The 14,279-nt window shown below is 38.7% G+C and overlaps 2 protein-coding genes across 2 annotated transcripts; one reads left to right on the top strand and one right to left on the bottom strand.

The window, feature by feature from the left end:
- Nucleotides 1–5,977: 5,977 nt before the first annotated feature.
- On the top strand, nucleotides 5,978–11,671 carry LOC110936271 (sugar transporter ERD6-like 6). Its single transcript, XM_022178613.2, has 18 exons — nucleotides 5,978–6,282; nucleotides 6,398–6,460; nucleotides 7,527–7,616; nucleotides 7,721–7,780; nucleotides 7,849–7,914; nucleotides 8,015–8,080; nucleotides 8,156–8,231; nucleotides 8,538–8,602; nucleotides 8,706–8,798; nucleotides 8,907–8,987; nucleotides 9,088–9,172; nucleotides 9,253–9,299; nucleotides 9,394–9,456; nucleotides 9,823–9,882; nucleotides 9,973–10,038; nucleotides 10,136–10,195; nucleotides 10,724–10,838; nucleotides 11,387–11,671. Exons 1-18 carry the CDS (start codon nucleotides 6,082–6,084, stop codon nucleotides 11,497–11,499), a joined length of 1,470 nt encoding a protein of 489 aa, XP_022034305.1. The 5' UTR covers nucleotides 5,978–6,081; the 3' UTR covers nucleotides 11,500–11,671.
- A 574-nt stretch (nucleotides 11,672–12,245) lies between these two features.
- On the bottom strand, nucleotides 12,246–13,992 carry LOC110936270 (3-ketoacyl-CoA synthase 4). Its single transcript, XM_022178612.2, has one exon. The coding sequence runs from the start codon at nucleotides 13,840–13,842 to the stop codon at nucleotides 12,331–12,333; it is 1,512 nt and encodes a 503-aa protein (XP_022034304.1). The 5' UTR covers nucleotides 13,843–13,992; the 3' UTR covers nucleotides 12,246–12,330.
- Between the last annotated feature and the right edge of the window lie 287 nt (nucleotides 13,993–14,279).

Below are 14,279 nucleotides of genomic sequence, written 5' to 3'. Positions count from 1 at the left end.
CTTCAGAACAGCATGAGGTTTTTTGTTATTGTTCCCTGGATTGAGGATTTGCTGAAACTTTTCAAAGAAGCTCCTTTTCACTTGAGGGGGTGTTGGATCGATCTGTTGTTTCAATTTTTCAAATTCCGCGTCTACATCGATATCCTCTATGTTATTCCTTGCAGGCTTGAAGTCAAGCTTCTTCCAGAACACGTCTATGTGTGTGATCCGGATTTGCTGACCTGTGGATGAAAACAAATTAGGTGGCAAAATCATAACGAGAAAGGTCAAAAATATTAATTACCGTTATTTTCCATCTTTTCCAAACGACAGGCACATGCCAAACCACAACTGGTAAAAAGTTGGCAACCACAGCTTGCACCGTAGGCTCTCAACCCGTCTTCCTTACGTTTTAGTTCCATACTCAAAAGCTCAATCGCATATATTGAAACCTTTCTGAGAATATATGCAAGCATGGGCTGATCCTTGTGGTGCTTCATCACTTTTCGGAGGCTTGTTTCAAAGCTACTTCTAATCTTGGCGTATTGTCTATCAACAACATGATCAACATACAGTACAAGTTTATCCAGTGTGTTGCGATGACTTGGAAAGTGACTTTTTAGTGTTGCATGCATGCCCTCAACCCTGTTGGTCGTAGTTTGGTGAAAGTTGATAGTTTTGTTAATCCAGCAAGATACAAACTTTTCACGGTACAGATCCAACCAGGATTTCATCAAATAATCAAAAACCTCTAAAATTAAAAAAACGTAAATAGTCAGTTTTTGTTATTATATAAAATTTGAACATAATTATGTAAGAAATACCCACGTTCACGGCCATCTTCTTTCAGCTGTGCTTCAAGGTTTTCCAAGTTATACCTGTATATTTCCTCGGTCGTAGACTCACACAATGTCCAAAATGTACGTACGAATTCTTTCCACTCCTTGTCAGAGAATTTCCTCTTGCTGTTCTTATTAATATTTTGTTGAATATGGAACCGACAAAGATACTTATGCGCTTTTGGAAAAACTTGTTCACACGCGTTCATTAGTGCAAAATCCCTGTCTGTTAAAATCACGCGCGGTTCCATACATCCTACCAGCATAGACTTGATCCTCTACAACACCCATAGGTAGTTCTCTAACTTCTCAGCGGAAATTACCGCACAAGCAGCCGTAAACGATTTGTTTGTCGACGTCATGCCTACGACCTGAACAAATGGCAGGTTGTACATGTTCGTTTTGTAGGTGGCGTCAATCATTAGCACATGCAGGAAGGCACACCACATAGTGAATGATTTTTTATGAACAAAGAAGACATCTTCAACTTCATTCGATATCTCATTCGTGCGCATGTAATAAGTGTAATCTTTTTCGAGAAGAATGTTTTCAAGTTTTTGCATCGGAGACTTACCGACATTTTTTTCGGCGTTGATCTTCTGAACAACGTTGTGTATATGTTTCGGAATAAGCTTTCTATCCGGATTTTTTTTTGTCAGCGTTCGCCAGATACTTTGGTTGGGAATATCTTGCTCTGCCAGCTCCTTAACCAGTTTTTTATCCTCCGAAGAAAGCCTTCTCGCATACGCGTGACCCTCGAAGTTTTCAATAGGAGTGTGGTTATGCTTCGCCTTCGTCACCTCGATCCTCCAAACACTTCCGGATGATTCCGAAAACCCGATCATCTCGAACGGGCAGCCTATTTTCTTGCTACCCGTTTTTCTCTGTGTAGCTATACTCTTATGCTCCCCACCAAAAGTACATTGAAAGCAAATCTTGTAATTCTCTCCTCTTTTATTCGACCTCTTAATCACAATGAGGTAACCATTGTCTTTTGCCGTGTCTTGTACCCAACGCACCAACTCTTTACGTGAAGAAAAGGTCTGCGTTGTATCAAACGAAAATGTAACCGGGTAACAGCCTTCCTCGTCAACAGACACATCCTCCGGCTCACCATCGTCACAGAGGTTCGAATAGACTTGATGTTCAAAGCTCTGTTCACAACCGTAACTGTGGTTTGGATAACATTCATGCTGTACAAAGTTGTGCTCGCCACCGTAATCGAAATTCGAATAACCTTGTAAGCTCTGTTGACAACCGTAACTGTGGTTTGGATAACACTCCTGCTGTACAAAGCTGTACTCGCCACCGTAACCGAAATTCGAATAACCTTGTTGTGCGTAAGTGTCCTCCACAGGGGTATTCAAATCCAGCTTCACCGTATTATCACGATAACGAATGCCAGATACAACCTCTGCCTCCCTCAAGTTGGATGAGACCGGTTTCTCATACGAGTCAGAAATAGCGGTCCCCTCGTAAGAATCAGGAACAACTGACTCGTTAGAATATTGACCGAAAAGATAGTTGCTTAACCACGACATCGTTTTTTCAAGACATGTAACTAATAGAGCAAAGAAAATCGAAAAACAACAAAATCATCGAATGCTGAATGTTGTGTCTGAGCAGGTTTTTAAAGTGAAAATTTGGGGTCGAAGCGCCGCGCTTTGGCAATAGCGCGGCGCTTAGGGTTCACGAGACACCTGCAGCCTCGTATCACCTTTATGTCTCTGCAACTTATGTCAGTCAAATCACCTTTTGTCGACCTAAGCGCCCCGCTATGGCCATAGCGCGGCGCTTAGGGGTGTGAAAATAATTTTCTGCATGTGGGAATAGCATGACCCGTATTTTATTTGGGCAAATTTTGTGTTCTCTCTCCTTTTGTCTATTAAAGGACATTATCTTTCACACCTTAATTTAACCTTTATAAAGCTTAAAACTAGAACGATTTTATTTGGACATCAAAAGGTTCAAGGGATGATATTATTGTAATATGTATGTGTAAACATTTTTGCATGTGAAAGGTGAGTACTACCTTGATTAATGAGATGTTTGAGATATAGTCACTATAGTAGTGAGATGTTTGAAAGGTGATCGCTACCTGATTATTGAAATGTCCGAAAAATGCCACTACCTATATTGGTGAGATACAATTACCAATAATATACATATTGTTATTGTTATTGAAAGAAGATGAATAATAATTTTATTTTTAAAATAATATATCATTTTTTAATATTTTATTATTTAATATAATAATACCTTATTATTATATTTACCTTTAACATATTTACTTTTTTTTATTTTTTAAAACCATATTCCCTTTTATCATTTACTTTTTGTTTTTTATAATTCTTTTTTTCTTTTTTTTAATGATATTACATTTATTAATTAATTTAATATTTCTTTAATAACTTTCGTTCGTTTATTTGAAAAAAACTTAAGTGCGTAGTTGTGTTTATTTTTCTCCCTGGAGGAGATTCCGATATAAGTATTGTTAAAAATGAAGTTGTATTCAAACTAGAGTATTACGGTACGTTGATAAATTAAACCGATTCTAATGTTTGGCTTTCGAAACATCATGCTTCATTTTCAAATTTCGTTTGTTTAACATTATCATTTGCTCCATTTCGCCTCAACGCGCGACGCAAATAAGACTAGTACTAATGAAAAAAGAAAAGCTTTTTACTTCCTTCTTTGTGAGACACTGAATTGATGATCCCTTCCAAATTGAACATAAGATAGACACATATCTTATATCTACCACAAAAGAGAGTCGTGAAGGGTGATCCTTGTAACAACCCTTAAAAAGGTCCCACAACAATCCATAAGCGAAACCTTAAAAATGTACGACGAGAATCTGCATGAAAAATGAAAAATAAAAGGTTTTATTGATTGTCGCGGGCCGCGACAACCTTATAAATAACTCTCGATGGCCGCGAGAACCCTGTAAACCGCCTGAGACACGTGTAGGCCACATGTCGTCCACATGTCAGACCTACACCATAACTAATGCCACCTATGCCCTAGCTAGGGGTCCTCGCGGGGCGCAACAAGATACCCTTAGGGTATCGCGGGGCGCGATAGTCACATATTCCAGCTATAAATTGAGCACGAAATAGGCTTCCTAATTTGTTCAGAATTTTCTTTCTCTCTCGCTTTCTATGCTCAGTGTTATACCCAAACTACACGAGTGCTAAATCTCTGCCCGTAATCAGAGTACTAACTCGAACCCCTAGTACGGTACCCTATCCGATCGATTGAAACCAATCCAACGGATGTTTAAGTGCTGCCTAAATAAGGCAATACTTTGTCACTCATTGTGGGTTTTGATCTCGTGATTATCATTAAAGTTGAATTGAGTTAGTACACTAATATGTGTGCATTGTGTGTTTAATTAGGAAACCAAGCATTAAACCAGAAGGCTAATACAGAAAACATAAATCTGCAATGTGAGTCATTCTCTTTTTATCAAATGCTTTCAAAACCCTAAATATTTTCTAGTTGTACTTACAGTGATTAAGTCTTTGTATTCTGAAATCACTGCCGGTATGTGGGGGTTTTGTATAGATTACTAAGTCCAACGTTACTATTGGACAAAGAGTTAGCCAATAGTAATATGACCACCAGCACAGGGATTTGCCCAGTGACAAATCCTGATTTGAGTAATTGAAAGATATAAACAAATGTAAAAACTCTTAATGTTGTAATTATAAAAATGTGTTTTTGTACAACTAAATGAACTCACCAGTATTTTTCGCTGATAAAATGTTTTTAAAACGTGTTTCAGGTGATTTACTATGAAGAGAAGAAAAAGTGCTATGAAGCACTCAGCTTAAATAAGTGGCTATGTAAACCTAAATAAAACGTGTTTTGTAATTACGGGTTTATCTCAATGAAAATCCTTTATGTAAACACGAGTTTTACCCCACAGTTTATGAAATAAAAATTTCGGTGTTTTAAAACTCTGATATTTTTCCTGACACCTGGTCCTAATAAGTTTTCCGCTACGATAATTTAATAAACACCGGTACCACTTGTATCTGCTCACGACTCTCGCCCATGGTAGGGTCGGGGGCTGTGACAATCCTCACCAGTAATTACAAAACACGTTTTATTCAGGTTTACATAGCCACTTATCCAAGCTGAGTGCTTCATAGCACTTTTTCTTCTCTTCAAATAGACAATGAACTCTATTAGTTTAAAGATACGACTCTTAGAGTGGGTGTTATGGGGCGCTTACAGTGACACATCAGCTAGGGCGCGAGCGCAAACACCACCACAGGACACAAAGGGGCAAGAGAGAAAATGGTTGGAGTGAAACGTGAAGGCAAGAAAAAAGGACATGACTAGCTAAAAGGGCATTAGGGCTAGAAATGTATTTCACACAACCACAACACACCTTAATGAGTGTAAAACGTAAAAACCTCAATAACGATGTGACACACAGAAGAAACACCAAGTCTAAACCGTAGGATTGATCCTTGTGGGAATGGTCTCGTCAAGAATGGTTAATCCTTAATTTTTCCTCGATAATGATCTAAGTGTGATATGCAAAACAAAACACCATGAGATTCGTTACAAGGAGGAGAGGTGGGGAATTCTCATTGTAACCACTCTTCGGTGTTAGCTCTAAGGCCCATAGCCCATAATCTCCTCGGGAGTTGCATTACTCATATCCTTGCACGCCATAGCAGAGTCTGTTGCAAGGATATGAGTAGTGTCCTTTTGTACTTGCTGTCTCTTGCACGATTCCTTCATCGTGGGAGGTGCCATAGCAGAGTCTGCTGCAACTTGATTGACTGCATGTATCTGTCCACAACCTTGTTCGTGAGAGTTGCATTACTCATATCCTTGCACGCCATTTAAGACAATAAGACCATACCCATTCACAAACTTTTTTTTTATATTTTACATTAACCACACTCTATAATCTTAGTTGAATATTTTTTGTTTCTAACCATTAAAACTTTAGCATCTAAAACATAAAATTATCAATGATATGAATACAACTTATTTAAAGAGGCACCAAAACATAATAATCCTCTTAAAATGCTATTAAAAAATACATATTAAAATATACAAACAATATAACCTTCCTGCCCCCACATGATCTACATTCCTGAAGTCGCCTGTCTGTCACCAGTCAGCATTTCACAATCACAAACTCCACCGTCCACCTGTGCTCACCATAACCGTTGCTTCTACTACTTAATAACACTCAAATTGCACTACAATCATACAAACACCAAACCATCTAAAACAAATGAGTTTCAGAGACGAAAACGAAGATGGAAGAAGCGACAGTCACCTCAAAAAACCATTTCTCCACACGGGCAGTTGGTACCGTATGGGTTCTAGACAATCCAGCATGATGTCGTCATCTCAGATGATCCGAGATCGTTCTGTTTCTGTTCTTGCCTGTGTTCTCATCGTTGCACTTGGTCCTATTCAGTTTGGTTTCACTGTAAGCATATTCATTGATTCTTCTTGTTATATAATGTTTGTATCAAACTGGTTAAGATATTAACATCTCTGTCCATTTTGATCTTCTTTTGTTTGTCTGTTTGTTTTGGTTTTAGGGTGGGTATTCGTCGCCTACACAAGCTGCTATTACTCGAGATCTTAAATTAACGGTTTCTGAGGTATACTTGTTGCTACTTCACTTGCTAATCATAACCATATCACTAGTGCTCTAGTGGTGGCCACAGGTATTTAAGTTCCACCTATGGTGGGCTGGGTGAGTTTTCCCTCCAGGTCTCGAGTTCCAATCTGGGTGACACGGGTTTCTCGTTGAGGGCTTTAAATTTGGGATCTATTGTGCGAGGGGCTCTCTAGCAATGCGTTTTGGGCGCAATGATGGCGGAGCTTGAACAGAAACCCGGTGGGGTCCGGACTCTTAAAAACCCATATTTTACATTAAAAAACAATTTTTTTGGTAAAATTAACATTATGCGCGAAAAATGGGGCGGAGCACCCCGGGCCTCCATTATCCTCCGCCCGGGAACGAGAGGACTATCGTGTTCGAGTGGAAGTATTACTCTGTTGGGTTGGGTTTTGGCCGAAACGGGTTCGGGTTGTAACCGGTTTCGGTTCAGGTCAATTTTGGTCAAAACCAGTTTTTTTAGGGAAATGATCGGCTCGGTTCCAGTTTGAAACCGGGTTTTAATCGGCTTTGGTTTGGGTCAATTTTGGTCAAAACTGGTTTTGGGTGCAGTGAGTGTGGATGAGAAGAGGACTCTACAGTTAAGCATACTCGAGCGGGAGTAGTTCTGTGATGTGGGTGATCTCCTGGGAATAGTCAAATAGAGGTGAAAAAGTTGGGGTTTTAGCCCAAACCGGTTCGGGTTGTAACCGGTTTTGGTTTGGGTCAATTTTGGTCAAAACCAGTTTTTTAGGAAGGATCGGGTCAGTTCTGGCTCAGTTCGGGTTTGAAACCGGGTTTTATCCGGCTTGGTTCGGGTTTTAGCGGTTTCAAAGCATAGGTTTACAATCCGCCTGTTCGGGTCAGTTCCTAAGCGGTTCTTGCCAAACTAATTTCAATACTGCTTCCGGTTTCAATACCTGAACCGGTTTGTTGTGCACCTTTACCTGGCTAACCAAAAACAAATATGTGAACAGTATTGGTTGGTATGAGAGGCCCGATGTTACATTATGTAAAATTTGATTTGCTTCAATGGATATAAACTGATATGAAGCGTTGGATTTCAGTTCTCTGTGTTTGGGTCTTTGTCAAATGTGGGTGCCATGGTTGGGGCCATAGCTAGTGGTCAAATTGCCGAGTATATCGGCCGAAAAGGGGTATGCTTTTTTTTTTTTTTTTTTTTTTTGTAAATCTGAGAAAATATATATATATATGTTTGTGCTGGATTAAAGTTGTGTAATTTGTGTGGTCACTTTTGCAGTCTTTGATGATTGCAGCTATTCCTAATATCATTGGATGGCTTTGTATATCGTTTGCCAACGTAAGCTCCTTTTTTTTGCTTGGTTTTAAAAAAGCGCGCGACGTGATTAATGGGTGCGGTGTTTGTAGGAGACGTCGTTTCTTTATATGGGAAGATTGTTGGAAGGTTTTGGTGTTGGAATTATATCATACACGGTAACTTTTATATATCTAAAGTTAAGTTGGTTTTAAAAAGAGATTGTTTGTGAAAAGAATCATGATTAAAATACTTTTTTTTTCTGGATTCGTTACGAAGGTTCCTGTCTATATAGCGGAAATAGCACCTCAAAACATGAGAGGGGGGCTAGGTTCTGTCACTCAGGTATGTGAATTTGTGGTGCTATTAGTCAAGATTTATATTTTCTTGTTTTTGATTTGTTTTGTTTTGTGTTTGTAGCTATCTGTTTCGATCGGGATAATGCTTGCTTATTTGCTGGGACTTTTTGCTAGTTGGAGAATACTTGCAATATTGGGTAATTGTCACGATACCACTTCCGAAAGACACTCATCTTCATGGACTTCTTTCGCTATATATGATCTTCATGAGTTATAAATAATTAACGCATTAATAACAAATACGAAACAATAATTATGAAAACTATTAATGTATCAACCCATTTGACATGTTACCTAGTTAGCTAAACATTTTGAGTTTACCCAATCGACCCATTTGGTATAAAACTCAACCCAAATCGACCCACTCATAAGTACACAAGTCAAATTTGCCCGCTGTATAGTCAACGGAAAATTGGAAATAAAAGGATCTTTTTTTTTTGTAGGAACTTTACCATGCTTGATTTTGATCCCCGCCCTCTTTTTTATCCCCGAATCTCCTCGGTGGCTGGTAAGACTAATGATTTTTTTTCCTTTTTATTATTATTTTTATTTGGTTTAGAGTTATTTCACTAGTGGTAACTTCTGAGCATTTTTTTGTCAAAATTATTCAGGCGAAGATGGGTATGACTGATGATTTTGAAGCTTCTTTACAAGTTCTTCGTGGGTTTGATACCGATATCACCGTTGAAGTAAACGACATAAAGGTAAATAATGCACATCGATGCTGAAAAGTATTTTACGAACTCTTTTTTTTATATTTATCTTTATGAAGACTGGTATTCATTGGGTGGCCAAAATATAACTTTTTTCAGAGGGCCGTAGCATCATCAAACAGAAGAGCTGCGATTCGCTTTGCAGACCTTAAACAAAGAAGATATTGGTTCCCTTTGATGGTATTTAATATTTAATATTATAATATATATATACTTTTATTTTCTGTTTTCTTGTAAGTTGTCACAATGAAAGTGATCTTTTTGAAAATGAATTCTGCAGATAGGAATTGGATTACTTGTTCTTCAACAGATAAGCGGGATCAATGGCGTTCTCTTCTACGCCAGCAACATCTTTCGATCCGCAGGTTAGTGTTTACTAAAAACATTTATTTCATATTTACTAAAAATATTAGTATTTTTTAATTTGATTCTTCTAAGTGGACAGGAATTTCTAATAGTGATGCTGCTACATTAGCACTTGGGGCTATCCAAGTAAGCATTAGTATCTTTTTATAACTAATTTCTTTCTCCAACTTTTTTTTTGTAATTTAAATTACTTTCTAACAAAAGAAATCGTACTATTTAGGTTATCGCGACGGGGGTTGCCACGTGGTTGGTTGACAAAACGGGCCGTCGGATTCTGCTAACCGTAAGGGATCAATGTTACTACTTATAGCAAAACATTTCTATTTTGCATACTAAAATTATAAATTTACAAAAAAAAAAAAAAAATACAAATTTGTATAAAACAATTACGTTTAAACTATAAAATTTGATGTCCATTTCTCTTCTAACTTTTAAATTTTGCATAAAATTCTCAATTGGCTTAAAGTTATGACATAACACAATTTTCAAAAATTTGTAAAAGAAACGGGTCAATTCGTAACCTGCCGGGTTGACCCAAACCCGAGCACTTTAGCTAAACGTGTTAGCGGGTAGTGCGGGTTCTACCCGAAACTCACCTGAACCCGTTTAGACCCATCTTAAAAGGGAAAACAAACACTCTTTGCTTTAGGTTTCCTCTGCTGGAATGACTCTCAGTCTTGTAGTCGTTGCGGTTTCCTTCTTCGTCAAGGTGTGCGTCTCTCTCCTTTCTTTTTCTCCTTACATTTCGGATAAACCCATATCAAAACCATTGTAAATTTGTGCACAAAAAACATCTCAGGATTTCGCAGAAGAGAGTTCTTCGTTGTATACTGCAATGGGTATCTTATCAGTGGTCGGAGTCGTGGTACGCGTTTTCTTTCTTTCAAAATACATTAATATGCTGATTGTGGATATGTTTACTATCAAAGTTCTTACATTATTTAACTGACTTGTTTAAACAGGGTATGGTAATTGGATTTTCACTTGGAATGGGGCCCATTCCATGGGTTATAATGTCTGAGGTAATTATATTTAAGAGTAAAATGTCATTTTCGTCCCTAAGGTTTCGCCAGTTTTGCGACTTTCGTCCAAAGGTTTGTTTTTCCGCATATGGATCCAAAAGGTTTGAAATTTTGCTATTTTCATCTGGATGGTTAACTCCGTCAATTTTTCTCCGTTAAGTCCGGGGTATTTCCATCTTTTTTGTTAACTTAAAGGGCATTTCGGTCTTTTTCACTTTATGTACAGGCATTTAGCATAGTGTACAAGTATTCGTTCAAAAGACTAAATTGCCATTTAAGTTAAAAAAAAAAAAAGACAAAAATACCCTCGACTTAACGGAGAAAAATGGGTGGAGTTAACGAGTCGGATAAAATGACAAGATTTTAAACCTTTTGGATCCAGATGCAAAAAAACAAACCTTTGGAAGAAGGTTGCAAAACTGACCAAACCTCAGGGACGAAAATGGCATTTTACTCTATATTCATCTGCTAATTTTTTTTTTTTTTTTTACAAATTCATTGTTTCATGTAATTGAAATTGTGTTCCAGATTCTTCCTGTGAATATAAAAGGACTTGCAGGGAGTATAGCAACATTAGGCAATTGGTTTACTTCTTGGGTGATTACGATGACCGCACCTTTGCTTCTAGCATGGAGTGGTGGAGGTTCATTCTCTCACTCTCTCTCTCTACACAAATTGATGCATCGGATCATTAGAATCGCATTATATGATGAAAAGTTTAGGTTGAATAGTTGTCTACAGTTTTGGAAAACTGCAAACCAAACCGTCCAGGTTGGTTGGGTCGGCCGGATTGGTCGAAACAGATAGGGTTGGCGGTTTGGGCCGACTTTTTTCTTATGTATCTTCATAATTGTGAGTTTGTATTAAGTTGTTCAAAATGATAAAGATAGTTTTTATATATATGAATATAATACATGTATACATAATTGCATGTTTCAAAGTGTACAAAAAATATAAAGGTTAAGTAGGCGGTTTACACAGTTGGTTCCAAGTTCTAGACCGTCGGCCAACCGTAAAACCCGGTATTCCAAATTGTAAACCATGGACCGGACCGTATAAAACTGTATAAATCTCAAACCAGTTGAACTGGTGGTTTGGGTAATTTGGTCAGTTTCAACGGTTTATGAAAAGCCCTAGTAAAATTGTTGATTATTTGTAGTTTGTATCTTATGGGTGTGTTCATGTTGACAGGAACCTTCACTTTGTACATGCTACTGTGTGTGGCTACGCTCGCGTTTGTGTCCATTTGGGTGCCAGAAACAAAGGGAAAGACATTGGAGGAGATACAGTTTTCCTTGAGATAAAATGCTCTGCCGATGCTTCATTCTTGTTTCTATTGGATGTTTAAATGTTCTTTTTTCTTTGGTGGTGGTTGTAATCTAATTTGGAATTTGCGATAATTGTTTGGGAATGCAATAATGCAATTGTAGCATAAATACATAAACAACTAAAATAAGGCTGGTTCATGCCAATTCACACTTGGTTCAGCCATGATCTAATCCTGACCAGGCGCTTTTTGGCCAGTCAAGACCGTTTGAAACTGGTATGTCGGTTCAGATTGGTTTTTGCGCCTAGATGGACCAAAATGCTCGCTGGACCTAGACGTTACTTTAGCTTGCCTTGCGTGTTTGAGACGCCTGGCCTAGGTTTCCCCCTCATCTCGCCTCTGCATGCATCTTGTGTGCTTTTGACTACATAGACCCAAACACGCTTAAAATCACTTAATCCACGCTCGATCTGTGTAACCTGTTAATAAACAGGTTGGCAAGTTGTAATCTAGCTAAATGGGTTGATAAGTTCTAAAGATTATCTTTTCTATATTTAATTTTAGTTTAAAATTGGTTTTCGGGTCAACCCGTTTACTTACAACCCAACCGGAACACACCTCATTTGTAGACAGGATACAAGATCAGCTCTTTTACAGCCCATATTCGTTCGACCCAACCCAAAACCCTGAATTTGTTTTTTGTCTGGTCAACCGCAACCCTCGTGTAAACACACGAAACAATGAACTGATTCTACTATATAATCAACTTTATCGAAATGAATAGAAAACACGAAAACCGAAAAACAGACTCAACTTCAATGATCAAATCAAGTACAATGAACAGAGAAACAAAACAAGCATAACTCCACTACATAACTAATTCAACAGGATACTTATCAATGCAATCAGCCCAAGGACTATGATCAGATGGTTTCACATTCCTTAAGGCCTTCCAAACAGCGCTATTGCACTTAAAACCACTTCCGAACGCAATCTGCCACACCCTGTGACCCTTTCTTACCCTCCCTTTCCCTTCAATATACCCCAACTCATACCAAATCGAACTTGAAGACGTGTTCCCAAACCTATGAAGCGTCATTCTCGAAGCCTCAACATGTACCGGAGACAGCTGCAAGTTCTTCTCAAGCTCATCAATCACAGCTCTACCACCAGCGTGTATACAAAAATGATCAAACGCCAGTTTGAAGTCCGGTATGTAAGGCTTAATATCATTCTTGAAAAACTTCTTCGCAATCAATGTGCAAAAGAACAAAAGCTGTTCACTAATCGGAAGCACAAGCGGACCCAACGTCGTGATATTAGTCTTCAACGCACCACCAGCAATCGCCATCAAATCTTTCGACAAAGAAACACCAGTCTTTCCGTTATCATCCTGCTCCTGATACACACACCTAAACGCTTTCTCATCCGACCCACGATGCGTTCTCACCACGTGCACCAACTGATACTTCGCCCTCGACCTATCACGCGACTTATTCGACAACAACACCGCAGACCCGCCAACTCTAAACAAACAATTCGGAATCAACATCGACTTCTTATTCCCAAAATACCAATTCTGCGTAATATTCTCCGTACTCACAACAACCGCGTAAGTATTCCTATGCACCTGCAACATATCCTTCGCGAGATCCACCGCAATCACACCCGCACTACACCCCATCCCACCCAAATTAAAACTCTTCACATTCCCTCTCAACTTATACTTATTAACAATCATCGACGACAACGAAGGCGTCGGATTAAACAAACTACAATTCACAACCAATATCCCAATATCCTTCGGCTTAACACCTGTAACCGCAAACAGGTTGTTTAAAGCCCCAAACATAACCTGTTCGGCTTCTTCCCTCGCAGCCGCCATAGACGGTCGCGGGGGAATCGAATGCATAGCTTCGGGTACATAAGTTTCCTCACCTAAACCAGATCTTTCCAGAATCTTCCTCTGAAACTCCAACGAACTCTCATCGAAATCTCCAGTTAACCTAGAGTGTTTCATGAAGCGTTCGTACGGAGCTTTGAGGTGATCGGGCGGGCGGTAACAGGCGTAATCGATGAGGTAAACGGGTTTGGGTCGGGTCATGATGTAGACGGTGGATCCGAAGACTAAAACGGTAGAACAGATTATGACGCTAACGAGATTGTACTGGAGGTGGATCCATAACTGACGGAGGTCGTTAGGGTTTGTTTGAGAAGCTTCGATTAATATGATAATCATGATAGGGATTAAACATAGGGTAAGTAAATGAGAGATGAGATAATGATAACCTAATTTGACGTGTTTGAGATTGACGCTTTGGAGGAAGTCCGGCAGGCGGCGGTGGTTGATCTGAACGGCGGTGGTGGGTTCTCCGGCCATTAGGGTTCAGATGAGTCAAAGATTGGGAAATTGATGTATAAAAAAGAGTGAATGATTCACATTGGGTTGGGAGGAAAGATTTGAGTAAAGTTTGAATGATGAATTGGAAAAGGGAATAGAATAATATGAAATGTGTGGAAGTGAAGGTGATTGGGAGTATAATCTATTAAACAAAGTGAGGTGTGCCCCACCTTTTTTTATTTTTTATTTTTTTTTCAATAGGTTTTTGGCTTAATAAACTGGTACAACATAACGTCTAATAAAGAAAATTGAATGGATTAGTTGAAGTTTCATAGGTCTCATCCTTCTTTTCTTCAACCCCTATTTTTTCTTTTCTTTTTTTTTTTTTTTTGGAGAGGGGGGTGGTTACCCCATTTAACGCCCTTTTGATAGTGTTTACCCCTTTAACGCACTTTTGATAGTGTTGAGGGGCGTTA

Source organism: Helianthus annuus, chromosome 4 (genome assembly GCF_002127325.2).
Source record: "Helianthus annuus cultivar XRQ/B chromosome 4, HanXRQr2.0-SUNRISE, whole genome shotgun sequence".
In the NCBI taxonomy this organism is placed as follows: Eukaryota; Viridiplantae; Streptophyta; class Magnoliopsida; order Asterales; family Asteraceae; genus Helianthus; species Helianthus annuus.
The sequence above is the reverse complement of the archived record's forward strand: the minus strand, read 5'-3'. Positions and strand labels throughout refer to the sequence as shown.

Coding starts and splice junctions, on each gene's coding strand:
- LOC110936271 (XM_022178613.2), top strand. CDS start 6,082: ATGAGTTTCAGAGACGAAAACGAAGATGGAAGAAGCGACAGTCACCTC. Junction 7,781..7,848: donor TTTGTATATCGTTTGCCAAC/GTAAGCTCCTTT, acceptor CGGTGTTTGTAG/GAGACGTCGTTTCTTTATAT. Junction 8,232..8,537: donor GAGAATACTTGCAATATTGG/GTAATTGTCACG, acceptor TTTTTTTTGTAG/GAACTTTACCATGCTTGATT.
- LOC110936270 (XM_022178612.2), bottom strand. CDS start 13,842: ATGGCCGGAGAACCCACCACCGCCGTTCAGATCAACCACCGCCGCCTG.